This window comes from Capricornis sumatraensis, chromosome 15 (genome assembly GCF_032405125.1).
Source record: "Capricornis sumatraensis isolate serow.1 chromosome 15, serow.2, whole genome shotgun sequence".
Lineage (NCBI taxonomy): Eukaryota > Metazoa > Chordata > Mammalia > Artiodactyla > Bovidae > Capricornis > Capricornis sumatraensis.
In genome coordinates, this window is record NC_091083.1 from 60,450,567 (window position 1) to 60,472,845 (window position 22,279).

General features: G+C 45.0%; 1 protein-coding gene across 2 annotated transcripts; it reads left to right on the top strand.

The window, feature by feature from the left end:
• The first annotated feature begins 10,883 nt into the window (after window positions 1–10,883).
• PRELID3B (PRELI domain containing 3B) lies at window positions 10,884–20,233 on the top strand. Of its 2 annotated transcripts, XM_068987195.1 has the most exons (6): window positions 10,884–11,005; window positions 14,705–14,873; window positions 15,909–15,998; window positions 16,551–16,621; window positions 16,733–16,835; window positions 18,310–20,233. In XM_068987195.1, the coding sequence occupies exons 1-6, from the start codon at window positions 10,974–10,976 to the stop codon at window positions 18,427–18,429; spliced, it is 585 nt and encodes a 194-aa protein (XP_068843296.1). In that variant the 5' UTR covers window positions 10,884–10,973; the 3' UTR covers window positions 18,430–20,233. The 2 variants fall into 2 exon arrangements, with proteins under 2 accessions (XP_068843296.1, XP_068843297.1); XM_068987196.1 differs by lacking the exon at window positions 15,909–15,998.
• The last annotated feature ends 2,046 nt before the right edge of the window (window positions 20,234–22,279 follow it).

Here is a 22,279-nt window from a genome sequence, read left to right on the forward strand (position 1 = left end):
AGGTGTCTGATGAATCTAGAAGGAAGATCTATGTAAATCTAAGATTCCATCATGATATATCAGTCTGCAGGCATTCATAAACATTTTAACCTTGTTTAACGTCAAGACGTAATCCGTAAAAAGGCGTGTTTTCTGCTGGAGTTGATGGTTCCCTCTTGCACCTCACCCGGCCCTTCAGAAACTGTCTGACTTTCCTTTCTCCCCTGGTGGTTACAGTATGTGCATTTGTTAGACATTTCTTTGATGAAAACTGGAAGTGGATGAAGTTGAGTAGGTTTTGGGGCAGTTTGACATTAAACTACCTCATAGCACACGAGTAAAGTAATTCGCAGGGGCCAGCTGATTATTTTCTAATCAATCATTTGGGCACTTTTTCTAAGTGGACTGGCACTGACTTAATAAGGACACATGGCTCAGCATTTTTCACCAACAGCTGTTCTCAAACAACAGCAGATTGGGCTCCAGCCACATCCTTCCCTCCAGGCCTGCTCTGAGCACTGCCCCTGCTCCTCCCTGCTCCAGCCTCCAAGATCATGCTCCCCCAACTGACCCATCATAGAGCACTGGGGAGCACTGCTCAGACTCAGGCACCTGCTGGTTCTCTCCCAGTTCCCTTGTGTTCTTTCTAGCTTTCTGCCTTCATACTGTGCCTTGCAAGTTCAAAATTCTTATAATTACCCAACTTCATAAAGCTGTCAACACTGTTACTGACATCCATTAATACAAGGGGCTTCTCTGGTGGCTCAGAGAGTAAAGCATCTGGCTGCAATGTGGGAGACCCAAGTTCAATTCCCCAGGAAGGAAATGGCAACCCACTCCAGTACTCTTGCCTGGAAAATTCTAAGGACAGGGGAGACATTACTACATGAGGCATAGTGTCACCAAGGCAAGGGCTTGGCTTGCTTTCCATTCATTCTTCTATTCATTCAACCAACGCTTATTCAGCAGCTACTATGTGCGGAGAAGGCGATGGCACCCCACACAGTACTCTTGCCTAGAATATCCTCTAGACGGAGGAGCCTGGTAGGCTGCAGTCCACGGGGTCGCAAAGAGTTGGACACGACCGAGCGACTTCAGTTTCACTTTCACTTTCACTGTGTGCCTAGCACTGTGCTAGGTCGTGGGTACACACTAGGGACTTGGCTGTCAACAAGACAGACCACCTCTCTAGACTGTTCTATCTGTCCAAGTGGGTCCCTTGGAACTAAGAAGATCAAAACCCTGGTTCTTATAGGCTGCCAAGTCCCTCTGAGCCTAAATGCTGAGGTCTGGTTTGCCTCACAACCAGAATACTATGAGTTTATCCTCCATAGAAAGATCTCTTGGCAAATTTGCCACATCATGCTGGAGCATCCAGATGTGAATAGACCCATTTTCTCAGTGGAGAAGCTCACAGATAGGAAGCTCAAGATAGGAAGGATACACTGTTTTGTTTTGTTTGGGAGGAGGCATGAGAACACAGCGTGGGAAGGCAAGCTGACATCTCGGTGTACTGTCTCTTCCTAGAGGATTTCCAACCTGATGCCGGGGGCAGCAGGCTGAGCCCACACACTACTAGGGAGGATGACCACCCAGTATCCTGGTTTCCATCTTGGATGCCAATCATCCAGCTTTGTTTTCCTTTCATTAACCAATTGAATCACCTAGTTTAGGGATCGTGTCAACATGAAAGCAACTGACTCCCACAGGTACCTGTTGTTAGTATTCCTGACTCAGGGCCTTGGAAAAGAATCGTCAAATACTCCTCCTGAACCCATATTCCAGAACCTTCTACCCACATGCTGTGAAGCACCTCAGTGTGACCCACAGTATCATGTGGTCCTTCTGTACTAGGGAGTTGAATCTCGATGATAAAGTTATATATATATTTTTCAAAAGACCCAGGGACTTCCCTAGAGGTCCAGTGGTTAAGAATCCACCTTGCAATGCAGGGGATGCAGGTTCAATCCCTGGTCAGGGAACTAAGATCCCACATGCTAGAGAGCTACTGAGACTGCACACCACAACTAGAGAGTCCGTGTGCCACAACAAAAGATGCCACATGACGTAATGAAGATCTCATATGCCACAACTAGGACCCAACACAGTCAAATAAATAAATCTTTAAAAAACAAAAGATCCACATCAGTCATTTCAAGATGTTTCATGACAATCCACTGACTTTCCTCCCATACTTTTGTGCTTGTTTTTCACACAGTTTCTTGAACATACATAAGATGTCACCTTTCTGCAGAAGGGACCTCTCAGGAAGACCATAAGAGCTGGCTCTACCTAAAATTCTGTGAATAGACTCCAGCCAATATTTATTGGACTTCCACTTATGTTCAGAACTTTATAATACACCCACCTCCTCACCAAATTAAGAGCAGTCACCAAGCAGGTCAGATTCTGCGATTTCACACCATCCAGCTCTGGGTGGCTGATCTTGCCACCCCCGACCTGGGAAACAAGACAAGTACATTGCACAAGTTCTGTGTTGAGTCATCTCCTTGCCCTGCCCTCCTTGTCCCCACAACACAATCCAGTAATGAGAGGACAAGGCTGGCCAGTGGAAGGCACGTGTGATGGAAAAGGCACTGCCAACTCTTTTCTGGCTGTAAAGCAGGGGAAAGTCCCTACTTCCTTTCTTTACAAGATGTCACACTGACCAATGAGAGGATGTATGGGATGGCTCGAGCTGCCTTGGAGAAAGACAAGGTATTTATTCAACCTAGAATTCAGCCCACACACTCATTACTGAATGGGTTGGACCCCAAGGGGTTCAAAGAGGTGCCAGCTTGATCCTTTGAAATGGTAGTCAGCTGGATCTCTTTCAGGAAGAGTATCATGGCAGTAATTGCTTGCTCCCTCGGTGTTCACGCTGTCAACCACTGAAATGTTAGATCCAAAAGGTCATCCAGATAAAGTCAAGAGAGAATAGGCCACACAAAAAGAAGCTCTCTGAGTCCCGGGGCCAGTATGTGGTTGCATTTGTAATTCCGTTTCCAAGGTCCCCTGTGGATGAGGAAAGGGAGTCCTGAACAAGGACCCTCTGCTTCTGACTTGCTTGGTCCATATGCCTCCAGCAAAGTGAAGTGAAGTGTTAGTCGTTCAGTGGTGTCCGACTCTTTGCAACCCCATGGACTGTAGCCTGCCTGGCTCCTCTGTCCATGGAATTCTCCAGGCAAGAATACTAGAGTGGATTGCCATTCCCTTCCCAACCCAAGGGTCGAACCCAGGTCTTCCACATTGCAGGGGAATTCTTTACTGTCTGAGCCACCAGGGAAGCCCACCAGCAAAGATGAAGAACTAATTTACCTCCAGCAAACTGGAAGAGACTGCCACGTTCAACAGCCAGCAAAGAAAATGCTCAGTCCTCTTTTTATTATTTTTTTTTAATTGAGGTATAGCTGCCCGCTCTTTTGTAAATCTAGTGACTCTTCTCACTAAGAGGTTGGGTCTCAGTGCAGACTGTCACCCCACCCCCCTTTAAAAAAAAAAGTATTTATTTATTTATTTTTGGCTGCACTGGATCTTCATTGCTTCTCACAGGCTTTCTCTAGTTGTGGCAAGCGTGGGCTACTCTCTAGTTACAGTGCTCAGGCTTCTCATTGCAGTGGCCTCTCTTGCTGCAGAGTTTGGGCTCTAGGGCACGCAGGCTCGGTAGCTGTGGTGCATGGCCTTAGTTGCTCCATAGCATTTGAGATCTTCCTGAAGCAGGGATCAAACTTGTGTCCCCTGTACTGGCAGGCAGGTTCTTAACCACTGGACCACCAGGGAAGCCCCACCCCCTTCTCTTGATGGCACAGAGCGGAGTTATGTTGGCCATGGTCTTGCCATGTTGACTGTGATCACCAAACAGCAGGTCATGGTCTGGGTGACTTCAAATAAAAATGTCCTTTATAAGAGACAAGAAAAATGGATAACACAGACCCTACCTACATGGAGGTAGACACTGCTATGAACCTTCTCTGGTCTTCAGACACTTGGCAATCAGTTAGGGGACCTCCTTCCACCTCTCCATCTCCTGATATGATCCCAAGAACCAAACAAAGTCCATTAAATGACCATGAAGGAAGGGTTGCTACAACTGTTCATCTCAGAGACATATATGATGGTGACATTTTTATTATCACAGGAAGGATTTCTGGCCAGGTTTATATGTCTTTGTGTGAGAGTGTAAGGAAGTCTTTTCAGAGTTAAAGCTTTCAACATAGAAAGAGAGTGAAGGTAATTTCGACATGGACTGCCCAGTTATGGGAAGATGGCTCGTAAGACAAATTGATTTAGCTTGAAGAAATTATCCTTAATTTCTCAGGATGAGGAATTACTGGAATAGTCAAAGTCTTCCCAGAAGAAGGGATTCATTTCTTACGATAGGAACTTAGGGATAACTTGGTTAGGTACTTAGGTAAACAGAGAGCACAGGCGGGGGAGAGGGGGAATCATATAGATAAGAAGCTCTGGACAATTAACCAAAATCTGCAATCACTAATGGGAGCAAAATTGAATTGGACTCAAGATACTTGTTGAATGAAAAGTAATGACAGATTCCTGAGATGAGAAGGTGCCCTTTGTAGAGTCAAGCAGGTGGTCTCTGGGGTCCCCACAAGCCTCTGGGTCCCTCTCACTTTCTGGCCTCTCCTTCCTGGCCAGTGAAATCCCCAGGGAGCAGAGGCCATGGAATGGTGAAGTCCTGGGCTTGTCATGCAGGTTGCTTCTCTCCCGCTTATCCCCTGGCCACACAGAACCCTCCTCTCCATTTGTAAAGGTTGTGGAAAGGTGAGAGTATAGCTTAGACATGCCTCAAACCCCTTCCCTTCCTTCCATCTCTGCTTCTGCTCTTTCTCACCCAAAATATTGAACATTTCTGCGTTTTCCCCCTAAACCATCTCCCTGAGTGACCCCAAGAAGTCTCAGCTCTTGAGGTTTAAGGAAGCCCTCATTCTCAGCATTCATCTGGTATCCAGTCAACCCACTGAGTCCACTTACAATCAACACCAATGCTTCATAGTAAAGAATGAACAGCAAAAAAGTGTGGCTAGGACTTCATCCTGGAAAATGAGACATACACACACAGGCACATGTATATATATGCATATATGAAGTGATACATATACATTTAACACGTTTATATATTGTATGAGACACATACAAGCATGATTTAGGGTAAAACTGTAACTCTATACAAATTCTTCTACATAAGATGAATCAAGGGCTGGTTTTTGTCATCATTTTCCCCACCAAACTGGAAAAAGTGCTATACAATATATTTGAATTTCACAACCCAATTGCAGGGATGAAGATGTTTGCAGAAATATTCAAAGACTTGATTAGTTTTCCCATGGGTCCCTCCTACTCCTTAGCTATTCAAAGCATTGCCTTATGACACACTTTTACTTTAGGAACCATCTCTCATCAATTTTCTCTTCTCAGTTGTTAGCTGCCTTGATTCCACAGGAAGTCATCCACCAGTGGTTTCACATGTGATGGAGGAGGTCTTGAGGGTCACCTGCACAAACCTGATAAAATCCTGCATCTTTCCTCAGAATTGCCACTTCATTTTCCAGCCATGGGTGGTGCACTTTCAGCCATGGACAAGTACTGAGAGACTAACCAGAAGACAGCTGGGCTCAACAGGGTCTGGGCTAGTGTTTTCAGAGGGTGCTAAGTGTCTAAGTGTTTGGCTCAGGAGCAAATACATTCATGTTTTGATGATTCTCGCCACCCAGTATGGCCACATTAAAGTAAGGCCTTGAAAAATGAAGAGTTGGACAAGGAGGCCCTCTAGTCCCTCTAACACAGAGGTTGCTATGGTCTGAATGTTTGTGTCCCATCCCTCCACTCTCCCAAAAAAAAATTCATGTTGAAACCTCAATGTGCTGACATTAGAAGGTGGGGCCTTTAGGAGGTCCCCAAATGAATGAGATTGATACAAAATAGGCACGAGAGAGCCCCCTTGCCCCAGTATACACCAAGAGGCTCCAACAAGAACTCAGAAACCCAGCCTTGCAGACATCCTGATCTTAGACTTTCATGGAGCCTCCAGAGCTGTGAGAAATACATTTCTGTGGTTTATAAGCCAAGCAACTTATGGTATTTTGTTATATCAGCCTGAACTAATATACACCACCTTGTACTTTACATTGCAGTTGTGGACACACACACACACACACACACACACACACACACACACGCACGCACACCCCGTGATCTTAAGGTCTATATTAAATGCCAACAGCACAGAAGAAGAAACAAAGCATTGGGCGGTGCAGGGGAGAGGCAGCCAGGGTACAACGGTGAGCATTTGCAGCGTCAAGATGGGAGCAAGACTCTTTAGAGCAAATAAGGGGAAAGTGCTTTCTGGGCAGAGAACATCGTGTACAGAGTTCAAGGGTGTGGCCTGTGTGGCCTATTGAGGGACAGCTAGTAATCGCTGTGGGGCTCAGGCGACCTGGCGGCTGGAAGGACGCAGATGGGTGGAGTCCAGGGAGGTAGACTAAGAGTCTGTTAGACGCAGCTCAGCGGGACTCTACTGACACTTAGGCTGGCAGTTTTTAGACTTGGAGGAGGGGGTGCTGTCTCTGTCCTGTGTGCTGAAGGATGTTAGCAGCATTCCAGATGCCAGGAGCACCTCCCTCCCTCGCTGTAACAACCAAAAAGGTCTCCAGACATTGCTATGTGTCTCCTGGAGAAAATCATCCCTGACCATGAACCGCTGCTGTAGCGTCAGCTCCATGAGTGCAGGGAAGACCTAGAATAGGTGACCTGTGGCTATTCGTTGAATAAAAAAATGAAAGGAGCAGAGGCAAAAAGGTTGGAAAGAAAATGTCTGAATGCAGAGAAATAAAGAGTATTAATGAGATTATCATGGCGCTAGTCCATGCGGTCGCTACTAGTCGGACACAATTGAGCGACTTCACTTTCACGCATTGGAGAAGGAAATGGCAACCCACTCGTGTTCTTGCCTGGAGAATTCCAGGGACGGGGGAGCCTGGTGGGCTGCCATCCATGGGGTCGCACAGAGTCGACTTAGCAGCAGCAGCAGCAGTGCTAAAGAACCTGCCTGCCAATGCAGGAGATATATAGAGACTCAGGTTCAGTCCCTGGGTCAGGAAGATCCCCTGGAGGAAGGCGTGGCAATCCAATCCAGTACTCTTGCCTGGAAAATCCCATGGCTAGAGGAGCCTGGCAGGCTACAGTCCATGGGTCACAAAGAGTCAGATACGACTGAAGCGACTTAGGACAGCACGCATGCAATGAGATGACAAGACATTTTCAAGAGGAGGGGAGACAAGTTGAAGAAGCTCTCAGTAAATTCAGAGACAAATATCACGGCTGAGAGGGTCAGAGGTCAAGGTGGGTTTGGAGTTTGACGAGAACGGGTGAGAGCTGAAGAGCAGTTAAGAAGTTAGGGGGACTTCCCTGCCTTCCAGTAGTGGGGACTTCACCATCCAGCACAGGGGGTGTAGCTTTGATCACTGGTTGGGGAGCTAAGATTCCATGTGCCTCTGGGCCAAACAACTAATATGTAAAACAGAAACAATGTTGTAAGAAATTCAATAAAGACTTTTAAAATGGTCCACATTAAAAAAAAAGAAGAAGAATCTTTTTTTTTAAAAAAAAAAAAGCAGCTTGGAAACTGTCCCCAATGTGAGACACACCCACTTCTGGACTCTGTGAAAGATGGTGGGTAGCCCATGGACTTACTGTTTGGCTTTAATAGTTATGTGTTACGTGAAAATCAGAAGAAAAAAGAAAACAATTTTCTAGTGATGGTAGTTACATAAAGTTTCATTTAAAGTGTATTTGTAAGAATGCTGATATTAGAAACTTAATAATGGAACAGATGGTATGAAGACAGGGCACGTTGTGAAGATGGCATGAAAATGATTGAAGTTTGGGAATAAAAGGTGCTGGCGCCCAGCTGAAGTTGGGGCACGTGACTCCACCCACTTCTCCTGCGAGGTCTGTCTCTGAGCCCTACAAAAGAACAAAGGGGGCTCTGCTGCCCCCGGGGCTGGCTGCCGGTTGCCTCACTTTCCAGCCCCTGATCTGAGCCCAGGATGACAAGGCGCCACCCACCATCTCACAAGAAGAGCTATCTTCACAACCATGGGCCTCTGTTCTGAACACCTAAGCCCTCCACCCCCGCTTTAAATGTCCTCTACTTTTTAAAAAAATTATTGAAATATAAATGACTTACAATATTGTGTTAGTTTCTGGCATACAGGAGGGATTCAGCTGTACATATATTCTTTTTCAGATTTTTTTCCATTATAGTTTATTATAAGAGATTGACTATAGTTCCTATGCTATACGAAAGCACCTTCTTGTTGACCTTCTAGTTATTTTCTGACTTGTGTTTTGGCTCAGCCAGGTGTGAAGCTTCTGGTTCGAAGGAATCCCCCACCCCACCCCAGGCGCAGGGAAGGGCATGAGGCTCTGGGCATTGTGTGTCACTCTAGTAATTAAGTGCCATAAGAGCCAGTCACCTACTTAAACTCAAGTCAAATTAATGACCTGCTAATGACTTCCCTGTTTCTGTGAGAGGCACGGTAAGTGACACAAGGCTTTCTCGTCGTTCAGTCATTGCAACGTGTCCAACTCTGCGACCCCATGGACTGCAGCACACCAGGCTCCTTTGTCCACTGTCTCCCAGAGTTGGGTCAAATTCATCATGTTCATTGAGTCGGTTTCCTCTGTGTGTTTTTAAGCGAGTCTCCAGCAGATAACCTATGTAAAGGTCCAGCTCTCCAAGTACAAGACGGTGTTACTTCCACACAGAAAAACACTTGGACCTAGACTCCTAGTCTTCCTTTCGCACTCCCACCCCCATCACTCCAGCTTTAGTGAGTAAAACCGATAGACTGACAGAGGGATAGGAAGATAGGCATCATTTAATTTTCACGACTCAAAAAAACCAGAAATCTTAGAACTAAGGGGTTGAATAACCTTCTCTAAAATAAACAGAATAGGGATCCTGGATGGTGAACAGCTTCAGGGATCTCCAGAAATAGCAGAGACAGACTGTTCTGTGCTGATGGGTCCCAAACCAGTATTTTAAACACCCAGCGACATTAACTTTGCATCTTAATGGAGGCTGAGGCACTCTCAGCAGCTGATAAAGTATTACCTCCCCAAGACTTCCCTCTAAGTACTATAGGTTTTGTTTTTAAAGTCCTGGGTACCACAAATTACACTTAGCAACTACCCAACCATATTATTTCCTTCCTGTCTAATGTAATTTTTCTGTTTCTTTTTATAAAGGACTTCGGCTATTTTAAAAAATTATCCTCACTCCTAAATTAACCTGACTTTTGTTTTTAACAATCGAATGAGCTAAGAACAAGAATGAGGCAGTGCTTCTAACTAGCTTCTAAGAAACTAGATGTAAACATTTTCCTACAGAGCCATCATTTAAAACGGTAAATTGTTCTATTAGAGGGTACAGGTTGTGGAGTGTGGTGGGGACCAGGAAGAGAGGACAAGCCACTGAAGGAGGCTCCTCTGTGGATGAAACCGCATGGCATTCCTTCCCACCAGCTCACCTCTTACTCAATCATTTATTCAACAAACAATGATTATGTTAAGTACAGGGGGATTGCTGGACAAGTCTGGCAAGGTCCTCCCCATTAGGAGCTCACAGTCTAGTGGAAGCCAAACAGGTAAACTAGACGATTCCAGTAATTCATTCATTCCACGAATAATTTTCATTTTTTAATAAATAACCATTGAGTCTTTACCGAGAATCATTATTGAGCAAGACAGGCAAGATCCTTGCACTCAAGGGCTTATGTTTGAGTGGAAGTTAAACAAACAAGATGATCTCAAAGAGTGAGAAGTGCTAAGAAAAATACAACAGGCTGTGTAACAGGATCTAAGGCTAGAGGAACTGCCAAGCTGATGAAGGAGGGTGACGAATTATAAGGGCTCTCTGGGCGGGGGAATGGGGTGACACTTGAGCTGAGATCCATCCTTCAGCCCTGGGATTTCTTTGGAAGGAATGATGCTAAAGCTGAAACTCCAGTACTTCGGCCACCTCATGCGAAGAGTTGACTCACTGGAAAAGACTAAGATGCTGGGAGGGATTGGGGGCAGAAGAAGGGGACGACAGAGGATGAGATGGCTAGATGGCATCACTGACTCGATGGTCGTGAGTTTGAGTGAACTCCGGGAGTTGGTGATGGACAGGGAGGCCTGGCGTGCTGCGATTCACCGGGTCGCAAAGAGTCGCACACGACTGAACGACTGAACTGAACTGAACTGAACTGAGGAGGCTTTCCATCTCTTCCATGAGCACTCGTGCTTCCTAATCTCCTAACCTAACACCCTCCTTCCACCGGACACTAATTGTGCTGCCTGATGTTAGCGTCTCCGGGTCTACCTTGCGTTACCTGCTCCCCGCCCAGGGGCAAAATCTCCGGAAGGCAGGTGCAATGGGACAGGAGATAGGAGGAAGCTCTTAATAGGTCACCATGAACATTTGCTCAAACACACAGGCGCAGTCGGCGTAAGCGGCCAGACTGAACCAGTCAACAGGCCTCAGAACCCCAGCCAAGCACGGGCCGGGATGGAAAGCGGTGAGGGGACCTGCCTGCGCGCCGAAGAACCGGCTGTGCTGGGCCCAACTCTGCCCTGAAAACCGCGCTCCTGCCTACGCCCTCGAGGGGGCGGGCCGTAGGCCGTGTGCCGCGCCTGCGCAGTACAAAGCCCGCGCCTGCGGCCCCGAGCGCTGCCCTCGAACTGCGCCGGCGCGGTGCGCCTGGCGCTAAGGGGCGGGGCTCCGTTGCGCCGCGCGCAAGGCTGGGGCAAAACCCGGGCCGGGATAGGGCGTGGGGCAGCGCGTCGGGACGTCCCTCGCGTCGGGCCCGACGGCGCGTGCGCACTGGGTGGCCGGCTGGGCGGCTGAGGGGCGGGGCGGGGGCAAGAGTGGCCTCTTTCCCTCATTTGTGCCCTAGCGCCGCCCGGACACCGTGCTGGCCGCCGACACCATGAAGATCTGGACTTCGGAGCACGTCTTTGAGTAAGTTTGGGGTAGGAGCAGGTTGGCGGGGGTCACGGGGCACCTGGGGGTAGGAGGGTAGTTTGGGCCCGAAGTCGCGGCGAGGCTCCGGCGCACCTCAAGAAGCTTCCGGGCGTCGGGCCTAGTGTGGGGAGCTGGGCCCGCGCGCCTCGGAGCCCGGGGCGTGGGGTCCAAGGTCACGACCCTGGGGACACCTCAGAAATGGGCTCCCAGGGGACACGGCCGGACGGGAGGGGACTGGGGATGGGGCTCTTGCGGCCTTCCTCTGGGGGACGCGCCCTCGGGTGGCAGGGGCGGCGCCGAACACGAGGTCCTTGACAGCCCCGTAGCCCCGAGAATCCGGGAGAAAGGCGTGGGCTGTCGAGATTCTGGTCGTCCCGCCACCTTCAGGTAGAGTTTCTTAACCTCGGAATGTGGATTTAGGGTGAGATCAGGGGACCAGGAAGTGGAACTTTTCCAGCAGCTTCTTGCTTTGAGGAATTGCAATTTATGGCCTTGGAATTGGAGTCCAAGGTACAGCCCTGACTCTGACAAGCTGTGTGACCTTGGGGGTTACCCATTTCCGTCGTCTGAGACATGGAAGGTGACGGGTTGTCAGGGCCTGCCAGCACTGAGATGTCTTTGAGGCCGTGTTCATTAACATCTCCTGGTTAAGGGGAAATGTTTACTAAGGAAAAAGATCTTAAACCAGTTGGATGTTGGGAATTAAATCCTTTGCTGCTTCCACGATTCATTGTACAGAAGAACCATGCCTTGAATCACCTGTATCGTTTTTGCCTGAACAATTGTTGATCAATTATTTCATCACTGTTAATTGACTGATAATTTTTCCTCTCACCGGTTTGAAATGCCGCCTTCATCCTAAAACACTGCTGTCACTTATAATTTAATCCATTTCTGAGCTGTCTGCCCTATTTGACTGATCTTGCTGTTGCCACACTGTTTTAATTTTTATAGCTTTGGTAGTGTTTTAGTATGACCACTTGATTTAAAAACAAAACGACGTTTCTGAAGGCAATGTTAAAACAGGTTGTAGACTGTTTACATTCTTATCAAATCAGACACATGCAGGAGTTCGCTGGATCTTAGAAAGCAGAGAATGTTAGAATCAGAGGGAAGGTTTCTTTTCTCCCTAATGTTTACCATTTTTTAGGAGGGCGACCCTAAATTTGCAGTCTTTTTGATATTCTTTAACTAGGTCAAATTCTTCTACTCTGTTTGAACCATTAGGATCATGGGTGGTTTCTTCTTGGCAGTTTTCTTCTGGGTTTAAATGCTTAAATTCTTTCCACTGTGTCATAACTTTCTTCCTTAACACTCTTCTCCCTAGGTTGTTCCCCACCCCTCCACTCATTCTGCCCTTTTCTTTAATGTTTCCCTCTCTTTTTCTCCTTCAGTGTAAATGCTCAGTGAAATTCTGTTGGCCTTCTTGCATTTCATCAGAGATTCTTAATTTTTCTCTTGTTGCAGACTTCTCTGAAATTTGATGAAGGCTCTGAGACTCTGCTCCCAGAACATCAACATACTCACATAAATGCCCTGCATGTTCTGGGAGAAGCCCTGATTCTCCCCAGATAATCTGGACTTCTTGATCAAGGTCCCAGCTGATACATACACATTTCCAGCAGCCAAATCTGTACCTAGGGCTCCAGCCTCTCTTGACCTTCAAATCCTTATTTTCAGGTTTCAGCAATGTGTCTCTGCTCCAGTGTTCTGTGGGCTTTTCAAACTCAGCATCCCTGAAAATGAAGTTGTTTATCTCCGCTCTCAAGTTTTACACTTTCCCTGTGTTTCCCATCTTAAGGATGTTACTAACCAACATCTAAGTCGTTTTAAATGACTTTCTGTGTCTTTCCCATCTTTGAGTTGCCAGACTTCCTTCTGAGGACTAGCATGTAGTTGGTATCTAGTTGAAGTCATTCATTGATTCTTACACCAAATATGAAAGCCCAGTAGGCACCAGGAGCTGTTCTTTGGATCGATTCCACTTTGGTAAATAATCAAGACATCATTGCTGCCTACAGTGAACAGTGTTCCCGTGTTTTATAGGTGAAAAAACTGGACAATTCACCAAGCCAGCACCAGTTCCACTGATTGACTGCCCTTTGGCACTATCTTTGGATGTCTTGCTGTGTGAAGTCTTTTCACATGATTACATTAATTCAGTTAAAATGAATTTCTGGGAGATTGTTAATTGTAATATGTATCCTTTGTGATTTTTGAGCTAGACGTTTTTATAAAGCTAAGTCAACATCAGTGTTTTCAGGTTGGTCCAGAGAGGAGAGAAGTACTGAATTACAAATAACATACAACCATCCTGAAACCTTGCAATTGGTAATTTTTTAGAGGAGGTGGGGAAGAGATAAGTTCCAGGAAGCCAGCTATCCAGTCTCTGACTAGATGGAGACAGGGAAGGGCTCACTCATCTGATTCTCATTTTAGATAGTTTCCTTGGTAACAGTCAGAGTGCTTGGCCCCTATCACTTCTTTTTGTGAGGACTGTTTAGATTTGTGAAATCGCTTCGCTTGTATGCCTGCACTTAATGCTGAAGAAGGCTTGAGATTAAAAATACAATGGGATTCATTTCTGTATAGTATAGCAAAAATGAAGGCATTAAGAGTAATGGTGGAGTGGGAGGGAGGTTCAAGAGAGAGGAGACATATGTATACCTATGGCTGATGTATGGCAGAAACCAGCACAGTATTGTAAAGCAATTATCCTTCATTAAAAGTAAATTTGTTTAAAAAAGAAAAATGGTATTGGTTGTCCAGGGTTTTGCAAAGCGAATGGAGTTGAGATTTTCCTTCTGTCCACAAAAAGTTATCAGGCTTAGTTGTCTGAAAAGTTGAAATAGATTAGTACCTATTTGTTTTGCTTTTAGAAAAATAAAAAGCTGTGCTGTGTTGTTTATCAGTAAGTGAAGTTTGAAACACCATCTCCAGATTTTATCTTTCCTTTCAGTGAAGACGTAGAATCACTTTTAATGTTCATTGTGATTAGTCAGAGGCTCACTTGAAAGGGGTATCTTTTGTATAAGTATATTGTTCAGGTAAGCTGTGAAGAGAACAAATGCACATTATGTTGTAAATCACCCAAGTACATGTGTCTTTCCAGAAATACAAAGATGCTGCAAGTTCCATGATGATGCTGTTGCCATCTTAATCCTTCATAAGCAAAGGCTGATGAAGAGAGACTATTAGAAAATGGCACATTAGGAGTACCTTAGAAAACAAACAGTATATTGAGTGACCTTTTCAAAACAGATGTCAGAACCACTCTTTGGAGGAAAGTGAAGAATAAAAGATTGGAGGGGTCACAATTATTTATTACATTGTTAGAGGCAAGTACCTGTTTAATATGAATCAGTGATTCTTAGAAACAAAATTTACATGTGAGAGGATACTGGTGAGTGGAAAATATGACTCAGGAAACTACTGGAGTATTCTATAGGTTATTTTAACCTTGCAGGCATCAGCTGTGACACATAGCCTATGTACTGAAAAAAAGACTGAAATCTGTACATGTTCATAATGTAGACTGAGTCCCCTGAAATCATCTTCCGGTCAACATTTCAGAAAATAATTTTCCGTGGGCAAATTAAGTAAACTTTAATTCTAAGGAATACTTTGGTGAGTTATATAAATGGTTTAATTTATATGCATGTTGCTAAAGGTTTGATTTTTGATTCGTGTCTGCAGCCATCCATGGGAAACCGTTACAACAGCTGCAATGCAGAAATACCCAAACCCTATGAATCCGAGTGTGGTTGGAGTTGATGTACTGGACAGACACATAGATCCCTCTGGAAAGTTGCACAGCCATAGACTTCTCAGCACAGAGTGGGGACTGCCTTCCATTGTGAAATCTGTAAGTGTGCCTTTGTTCCTGAAGCAGTGTGACTGCTGTAGAGAAGTTTTCTAAACCACGTTATAATTTCAGATAGGTGGTGGGAGCCGATTCTGAATGTCATTTTTGCATCAGTTCAAATTGTATTATAATAAACTTGAGTTATGAGTGTATAATGAATTGGAAATATTATTACAGTCTTCATGAAGTCACCTGATAAAACCTTCTGAAGGAAGCCAGCTAATGCTTTGTGATCTGAAAGTTTTATTCTGCTTTTCCTACCTTGCCAACAGCTTGAGCTACGGCAGCTGGGATTTGGTGCTGGTGGTTAGCGGGCAGCTGCTGGGGTCAGTGGTGGTGCGACGTTAAGTGAGGCATAATCTCAGTTTGCTGTGGCCATGTTTGTTCCAAGATCTGGTGCTTCTGTCTGTACATTGGAAAATGTAATTCTAAGCTCTTTCAAGGGAGCAGGTTTTAGGGATCCAGTCTATCATGATGGGAGAGAATCCTAGTGTAAGGACCAAGTTATCTAGAAACTCTCTTCATAGAAGGTGGGCCCACGCAGAAAACGAAAGTACATGTTTTTCACCAGGAATGTGCTAATTGCTTCCTTTGTACGAACTACTGCACTAGATGATGTGGACAAAGAAGTGAGCAGGGTTGGGATGGGCTTGGGGTCAGAGCGTGGGAGTGCCCCTGGATGTGCCGTGTTACCTTTGTTGTGAAGTGGCTGGTTTTCTGCCTGGAAAAACCACTGCTCCACGTCAGGCTCACTGCTCCACGTCAACCTTGGCAGTTTCCGCATCCTGCCTTGTCCTGCATACGTTCTCAGCTGGCTGGTGGCTAAATTGTCTCTGCAGAGGGTTTTTGTGTCTGGGAGTCTCATCTTCTCCTTTAAGTGGGCCTCCTTTCTGATCTTTGTCTCATTCCTTGTGTTTTTTATGAAAACACATTTTTGGTTCAAAATACTAATACATCTTTACCTACAAATAAAATATTGATAACACTAGTTAAGAAATCCTCCTCTGATCACTAATTCCAAATGTTTTTACTTAGATTATTGGTGCAGCAAGAACCAAAACATATGTGCAAGAACATTCTGTAGTGGATCCCATAGAGAAAACAATGGAACTTAAATCTACAAATGTAAGTAACTACCCAGCTTAGTTTTTTCTTCTCTTGTGGTGGTGGCAGTGGTTTAGTCACTAAGTTGTGTCCAACTCTTGCGACCCCATGGACCGTAGCCTGCCAGGCTCCTCTGTCCATGGGATTCTCCAGGCGAGAATACTGGAGTGGGTTGCCATTTCCTTCTCCGTTCCCTCTTGTAGTTGATATAAAAGTGGACATACACTCTTCAGCCTGGTCTAAGAAATTCGTACTCAGATGCTGGACCAACTCTGCCTGTTTGCAGCCTCAGTGCTCTAATGAGCCTGCCTGTTGCTTCTAGGAGATAGCACTCAATAAAATAAATTTGGAATCAGTGTATATTATTACTATTATGGTGCTTTTGTCAAGTTTATTACTTTTTTAATAAAAAGTAAGCAATAAATATTGAAAACTTCTATTTACATAGTAATATCAAAGTGGTTTATATGCTGTTCTGCATATTTACCTAGCAAGATTTTGGTTTGTGAGTTAATTTGGGAAATGTTTTTAATCTTGATTCCCAACATTATTTGACTTTTTTTAATTCTGTAGATTTCATTTACAAATATGGTTTCAGTAGATGAGAGACTTATATACAAACCACATCCTCAAGACCCAGAAAAGTAAGTGAAAAGTATTTTAACAAGCTGATTTTACAATATATTTTAATTTTTCTTAAGTATGAAAGATGAAAATTAGTCATCCTGAAGCTATGCGAATGTGTTTTGTTCTAGAACTATTTTGACTCAAGAAGCCATAATTACTGTGAAAGGAGTCAGTCTCGGCAGTTACCTTGAAGGGCTGATGGCAAGTACGATATCATCAAATGCTAATAAAGTAAGGCTGCTCTCACTTAATGTCGGGGGTGGGGTACAGGCTTGTGGGATCTTAGTTCCCCAGGCCCCCTGTAATGGAAGCACAGAGTCTTAACCGCTGGGTCACCTGGGAAGTCCCTCCCTGCTTGCTCTTCTTCCTGGGTCATTTCTTAGAAGAGCTGTCCTTGTGAGCTGCCTGAGCCACTGCAATGTGATGCCATGTGGGCTGTTACTGGGGTCTAGTGTGTTTGGGTTCACATTCCACCTGTAACTCTGACCAGCCTTTCATCTTGGGCAGTTAACTAAGTGAGCCTTTCTCTGCCTGAGTTTCCTATCTGTGAAGTGAAGATTAATTACCCACCTTACAGGGTTGGGTGTGAAGAGTAAATGAGTTATCATGGGAAATCTGTGACTGGGGGCCCAGTACTTGGGGACAGGGGGAGGCGAAGATGTGTGTTACTGTTTAAAGCATAGATTCTCAGCCTGTTTCTCATTATCATCTCCCTTCACCCCCAGATCCACTGTAGATATTTTCTCCTAACTATCCCCACCCTGAGAAATTATTTAATGCCAAACATTATGCCTACAGATGCAGAGATATATGGGTCTGCATCTGTGCTTTGTACGTTAAAAAAAATGAGATTTTTCCCCACTACCCCCCAACTAATATTTGCCCCGTTGAGAATGTATGATTTAAAATAAAGTAAGTTTAGAGAAAGAGATGCCTAATGCACTGTTTTATAACGTGTAATATCATTCAGCAGTCCAAAGATATTCATAGATGCCTTCTCTATGTCAGGCAGAGTGCTAGGCTAGACTGGGGACACAGCGGGGAGCAAAACAAACGTGGTGCCTGCCCTCGTGGAACTAAGAGGAAGGCGACATTAATCATACAACACGGCATTAGGAAAGCAAAAGTACAGAAAGGTATGAGAGTGCTTCATGAGTGCTGAGTAAGTGGTGGTGCTGCTGAGTCTGAGCGAGGGGTGGGTAGGCCGTGAGGGGTCTGCTAGGGAGTGGTCCAGGTGGAGCAGCTGCATGTGCAAAGGCCCCAAGGCCAGAAGCAGTCAGTGCTCCTCATTCTGTCCCTCAGGGAAGTGCACAGAGTGCCAGGAGAGAGGGGTTGGAGAGGAAGTTAGACCAGAGCCTCAGACAGGAATTTGGTGTAAAATATGGACATAAAAAGAGAAATGGAGCTTGACCTCACCATCAGAAGGGGGACTGTTCTAATCATAAAGTAAAACATCACTATCATTAATTGTAGATTCTTTTTAGAACATCTTTTGAAAACAAAATAACCAGTTTTAGATCAAGCCAGTTTCTGAAAGCATTTGATATTTGGTAAATAACATTAAAGAAGAAAATACAAAGAGAAAAACTGTCCTAGTGAGGTTTAGTTACGCTTGTTCCGCCCATTGTGACTTCCTGATGTACTACTTATGCATGCCTTTGCCCTCACTTGGTATCAGTAAACATACTGGATTTTTTTTTTTAAGGGCCGAGAAGCAATGGAGTGGGTAATACATAAATTAAATGCTGAAATTGAAGAGCTGACAGCTTCAGCAAGAGGAAGCATACGGACACCAATGGCAGCAGCAGCGTTTGTGGAGAAATGATAATGGAGGTGGATAGATGGCACCCAGTTCCCCAGGTCTCTACAAGCTGGCAGTATATTTATTTGTTATTTAAAAAATAGAACTCTATTTTAGGTAGAATTTTTTTTTTTTTTTAATAAGCTTAAGAAAAGCTATGTGACTTGATCAAACAGAGGTTCAGGGTTTCTAAATAAAAGGGATCAGCTGAAATTAGTATTGTCTGAAATGACTGATTTTGAGGATTCCAGTATTTATGCAGAATTTTAAGTTTTTTGAAAAGTATGCTTGGAAATTGCTATTGGCTGATGAAACCTCCTTAAGGTAGAATTTTAAAGCTTTTCATGCATTGGAACTTTACCTGGCTTTGGACCAACCGCAGAACCAAGCAGAGCCCCTTCTGCATACGCACGACTGCCCTGCTGCGGTAAACTTGGAGAGCTTCCATGAGGGAACTCACTTTTAAAGGAGAAACTATCGTTTTAAAAAGACATTAATTGTATGAAATAATTTGCTCTGCTATAAACCACCGTTAAAAATCACAATGCTTAAATTTCATACTCAAATGATATTTTTTGGAGTAAAAATTATCACGAAAGTAGTGACTCCAACAAAAGTACATTTTATTGTGTTATAAAGAGTACTGTACTGATTTGCCAAAGTTTTGTAACTTAGTAAAGGTATTACCTTCCTTGGATTTGTACTTTATGATTTAGTATGCTGTATCGTGGGCTGGTTATGTTAACTGAAAAAATAAAGTCATTACCAGAATTTTGCAGCACTCTAAACTTAAACAGAAGAACAGCTGTTCATATCTTTTAGCATTTCACATTTGCCTAACTTATAAATTTCCATGTGTCAAAATCATGGTTCTGTAATTGCTAAAGCATGATATGTCAGGTTATTTGCATATAATTACTTAGTGAAGTAATTATGACCACAAAACATCTTTGTTACCTGAAGAGCTGTACATCATTTGAAATTACTCAAATGATGTCTTGATCTGAAGCATAAATCCCAGGGACTTAATGTTTTTAATAACACTGTGTCACTGTGGGGGATGGGGGTGGTGGAGAAGAAAAAATAATAGGGTGGAAAAAAAAAAGCATTGGCCTAAAGCACCCTATGAACTGCTTTGCAGCTTTTATTTATAGGAAATCCTTGCTCTGGATGAACAGTCCAATATGTGTCTTGTGTAGCAGGCAATTAACTATCAACCACTAAGGAGGAATAACTATGATCCTTCAAATTGTTGCATACAGAGTACTGTTATTAAATGGTGATGAGCTCTTGCTTTTATTTCACAGTACTTAATGCTATAAACTTATAGTCAGTTTTCCTACAAAAGAAACCAGTTAATATAGGTACATAAACCACAAAAATCGTATACCAATTTAAAAACTAGTGTTTTTCTACTTAAAATACTGTTTAGCTTGAGGCTATTTGTAAAAGCACATTAAAGCCAATAAGGTTTTTTATCATTTTTATGATATTTTTTACAATTCGAATAACATTTCAACTAAACAAAACATTGCTAAATATTGATATTTAATAAATTACCTTGTATAATTTCTGAAAATTATACTTGTTCTGGAAAGTGTCAGAATAGCCTAATGATAAAAAGATTTCTAAACAAAATGTTATCCTAACTTTTTTTTATCCTTTTTAAATTCTAATAATTGTATAAATTTTCATTTTCCAGGGTAGTTACTTTTAGTAAAGTAGCTGGTAGTTAATGGCTTTTACCTGTTAAAATAAGCATTTGAGAGGACTGGAATACTGGTGTTCGTGGGTTAGAATTAAGGCTCTCAGAATGTAGCATATTTTTTAATATTAAAGGTGGATCTTATATGAATTAAGAAACGTCCTGTTAATAAAAACTTCCTTTTAACTATGATGTTTTTCCTGATTATAATTTCTTTCTAATAACTGCAAGGAGTAAAAGAAGTGTTTTATCCTTGTAAGAATTCGCCTAATGCCACGTGCTGGAGCCGGCTCAGCGCCCAAGGTTTAGATTCTAGGTTGGTCGGCCCTCCCTTCCTCCGATGTCCGGTCTGCTTCCCCGGCCGGACTCTGCTGCCCTGTCTGGTTACCCACCCTGGGCCAGCCTGAAACCCCAGAACTGTCGACGGTCTGCTCGCCATGGTTAACTGTTAACTCGGGACGGTCGTGCTGGCGCGTCGTCAAGGTCCGGACCCGGCTGTCGGGTCCAGGGGTGGGAAAGGGGTGGCGCGCCCAGAACACCGGCCTCGACACGGTTCAGAGTCCCGCGCTCCCGGAGCCACGCGGTCACGCCTCCCCTCTAGCCCCGCCGAGGCTACTACGGAAACCCGCGGGGCACACCTGCACTGGCAACCGCAGCATGGGTCGCGCGCCCTTATTGGCTCACGGCGCTGGGAGCGTTCTGCGACGAGGCGGTGAGGCCGTCCGGGAAGGCGGGGCGGGACTGGCAGGCTCGGAGCCCCGCCCCTTCCGCTTCTCAGACCTGACCTTCCGGCAGTCGGGCCGCGCGCTGAGCCGACTTTGATAGGTCTTCGCGATTCGGCCCGACGCGGCCCCTCTCGCGACATCATGGTGGCGTACTGGCGACAGGCTGGACTCAGGTAGGCCCAGGCCTCGGGAAGGGCGGACCTCTGGGGCACGGAGAGGTACGGGGCGGCCCGGGGTCGGAGGTCACGCCGGGCACTTCGCGGATGGGGGTCGGCCCGGCGAGTGAGGTCCCAAGATGGCGGCCTGCGGACGCTGGGCCAGGGTCACGGCCGCCGGGGCCCAAGCACCTGCCGGCACTTGCCGAGTGTCGCCGAGCACCTGCGTGCCCCCAGGAGCTCCCTCGACAAGTGCCATGTCTTCTCAAGGACGGCGCTTCTCACCCGCGCGGCCTTTGGCCTTTGAATTGGACTCAGTTGAGGTTCTGGAAGTAACAGAGCTCGAGAGAGCAGAGGGGTTCTCTGGGTGTAACCACGGTCACCGTAGCTGGCGTTTCTTCCTAGAATCATTAAAAATTAACTCCTATTGTCAGGTTTATCGGTAAAACGGGTGAAAGCCCTTGATAAGGTGTAAAGAGCTCTGCCACAGGTGAGGGGTGGCTCCTGGGAAGCCAGAATATGGAACACACTGGAGGCCATGGTTTCTGATGAGATGGAGAAACCATGGATCTAGGTGTCACACCTGGTTTCTTTGCCCGTACACCCGATTGAGCTGCTCACCTGGCTCAGGTTAACACAGTTTGTTACTTGACTAGACTAAGTAGCACCTCCTAATGGTGACCTGTGGGTATGTGACTGGGCAACCCAAGAGTTTCCTGATTTTCAAGGTCGAGGCAGAGTTCTGTAAGATTGAAGGCATAATGGTCCCCCTCAGAGGCAGCACCTACCACGAAATAGGTGGGGCAGACCTGCTCATCTCACTTGGTCTTTCATCCTCCCAGCCACCAGTGGGACAAATACTGTATCCTTCTGCTTTGTCCTGTTGTTTTTACAGGTGAGCAAATTAGACAAAAAGATGCAAAGATCACCAATTCCTAGGAGTGGAAGCAAGAATCTGAACTCCTATCTCTGGTCCCCCCAAAAACAAACCTGAAAACATGAGAAAATAGTCAGCAGCAAACTCCCCTTCCTGTTTTCAAAGAGTGTTAAAAGTGAGCTTACATCTCCTGGAAAATAAGGTGTTGATGGAAGTCCCATGTAGCAAACAGGAAGCAGGCTGTGAGATACTTTGCTTGAATTGATGATGTTCTCCAAGGGCCTCTCAGTTTAACTTAGAAACTTTGATTGGAAAGTTATTTTCAATGGCAGACCTGTGAATCAGAATCCAGTATTCTGAGGAAAACTTTAAATAATCAGAAGTAGAGCTCTTTTCATTCAAAGTAGGTGTG

Coding starts and splice junctions, on each gene's coding strand:
- PRELID3B (XM_068987195.1), top strand. CDS start 10,974: ATGAAGATCTGGACTTCGGAGCACGTCTTTGA. Junction 15,999..16,550: donor TGGAACTTAAATCTACAAAT/GTAAGTAACTAC, acceptor TTAATTCTGTAG/ATTTCATTTACAAATATGGT. Junction 16,836..18,309: donor TATCATCAAATGCTAATAAA/GTAAGGCTGCTC, acceptor TTTTTTTTTAAG/GGCCGAGAAGCAATGGAGTG.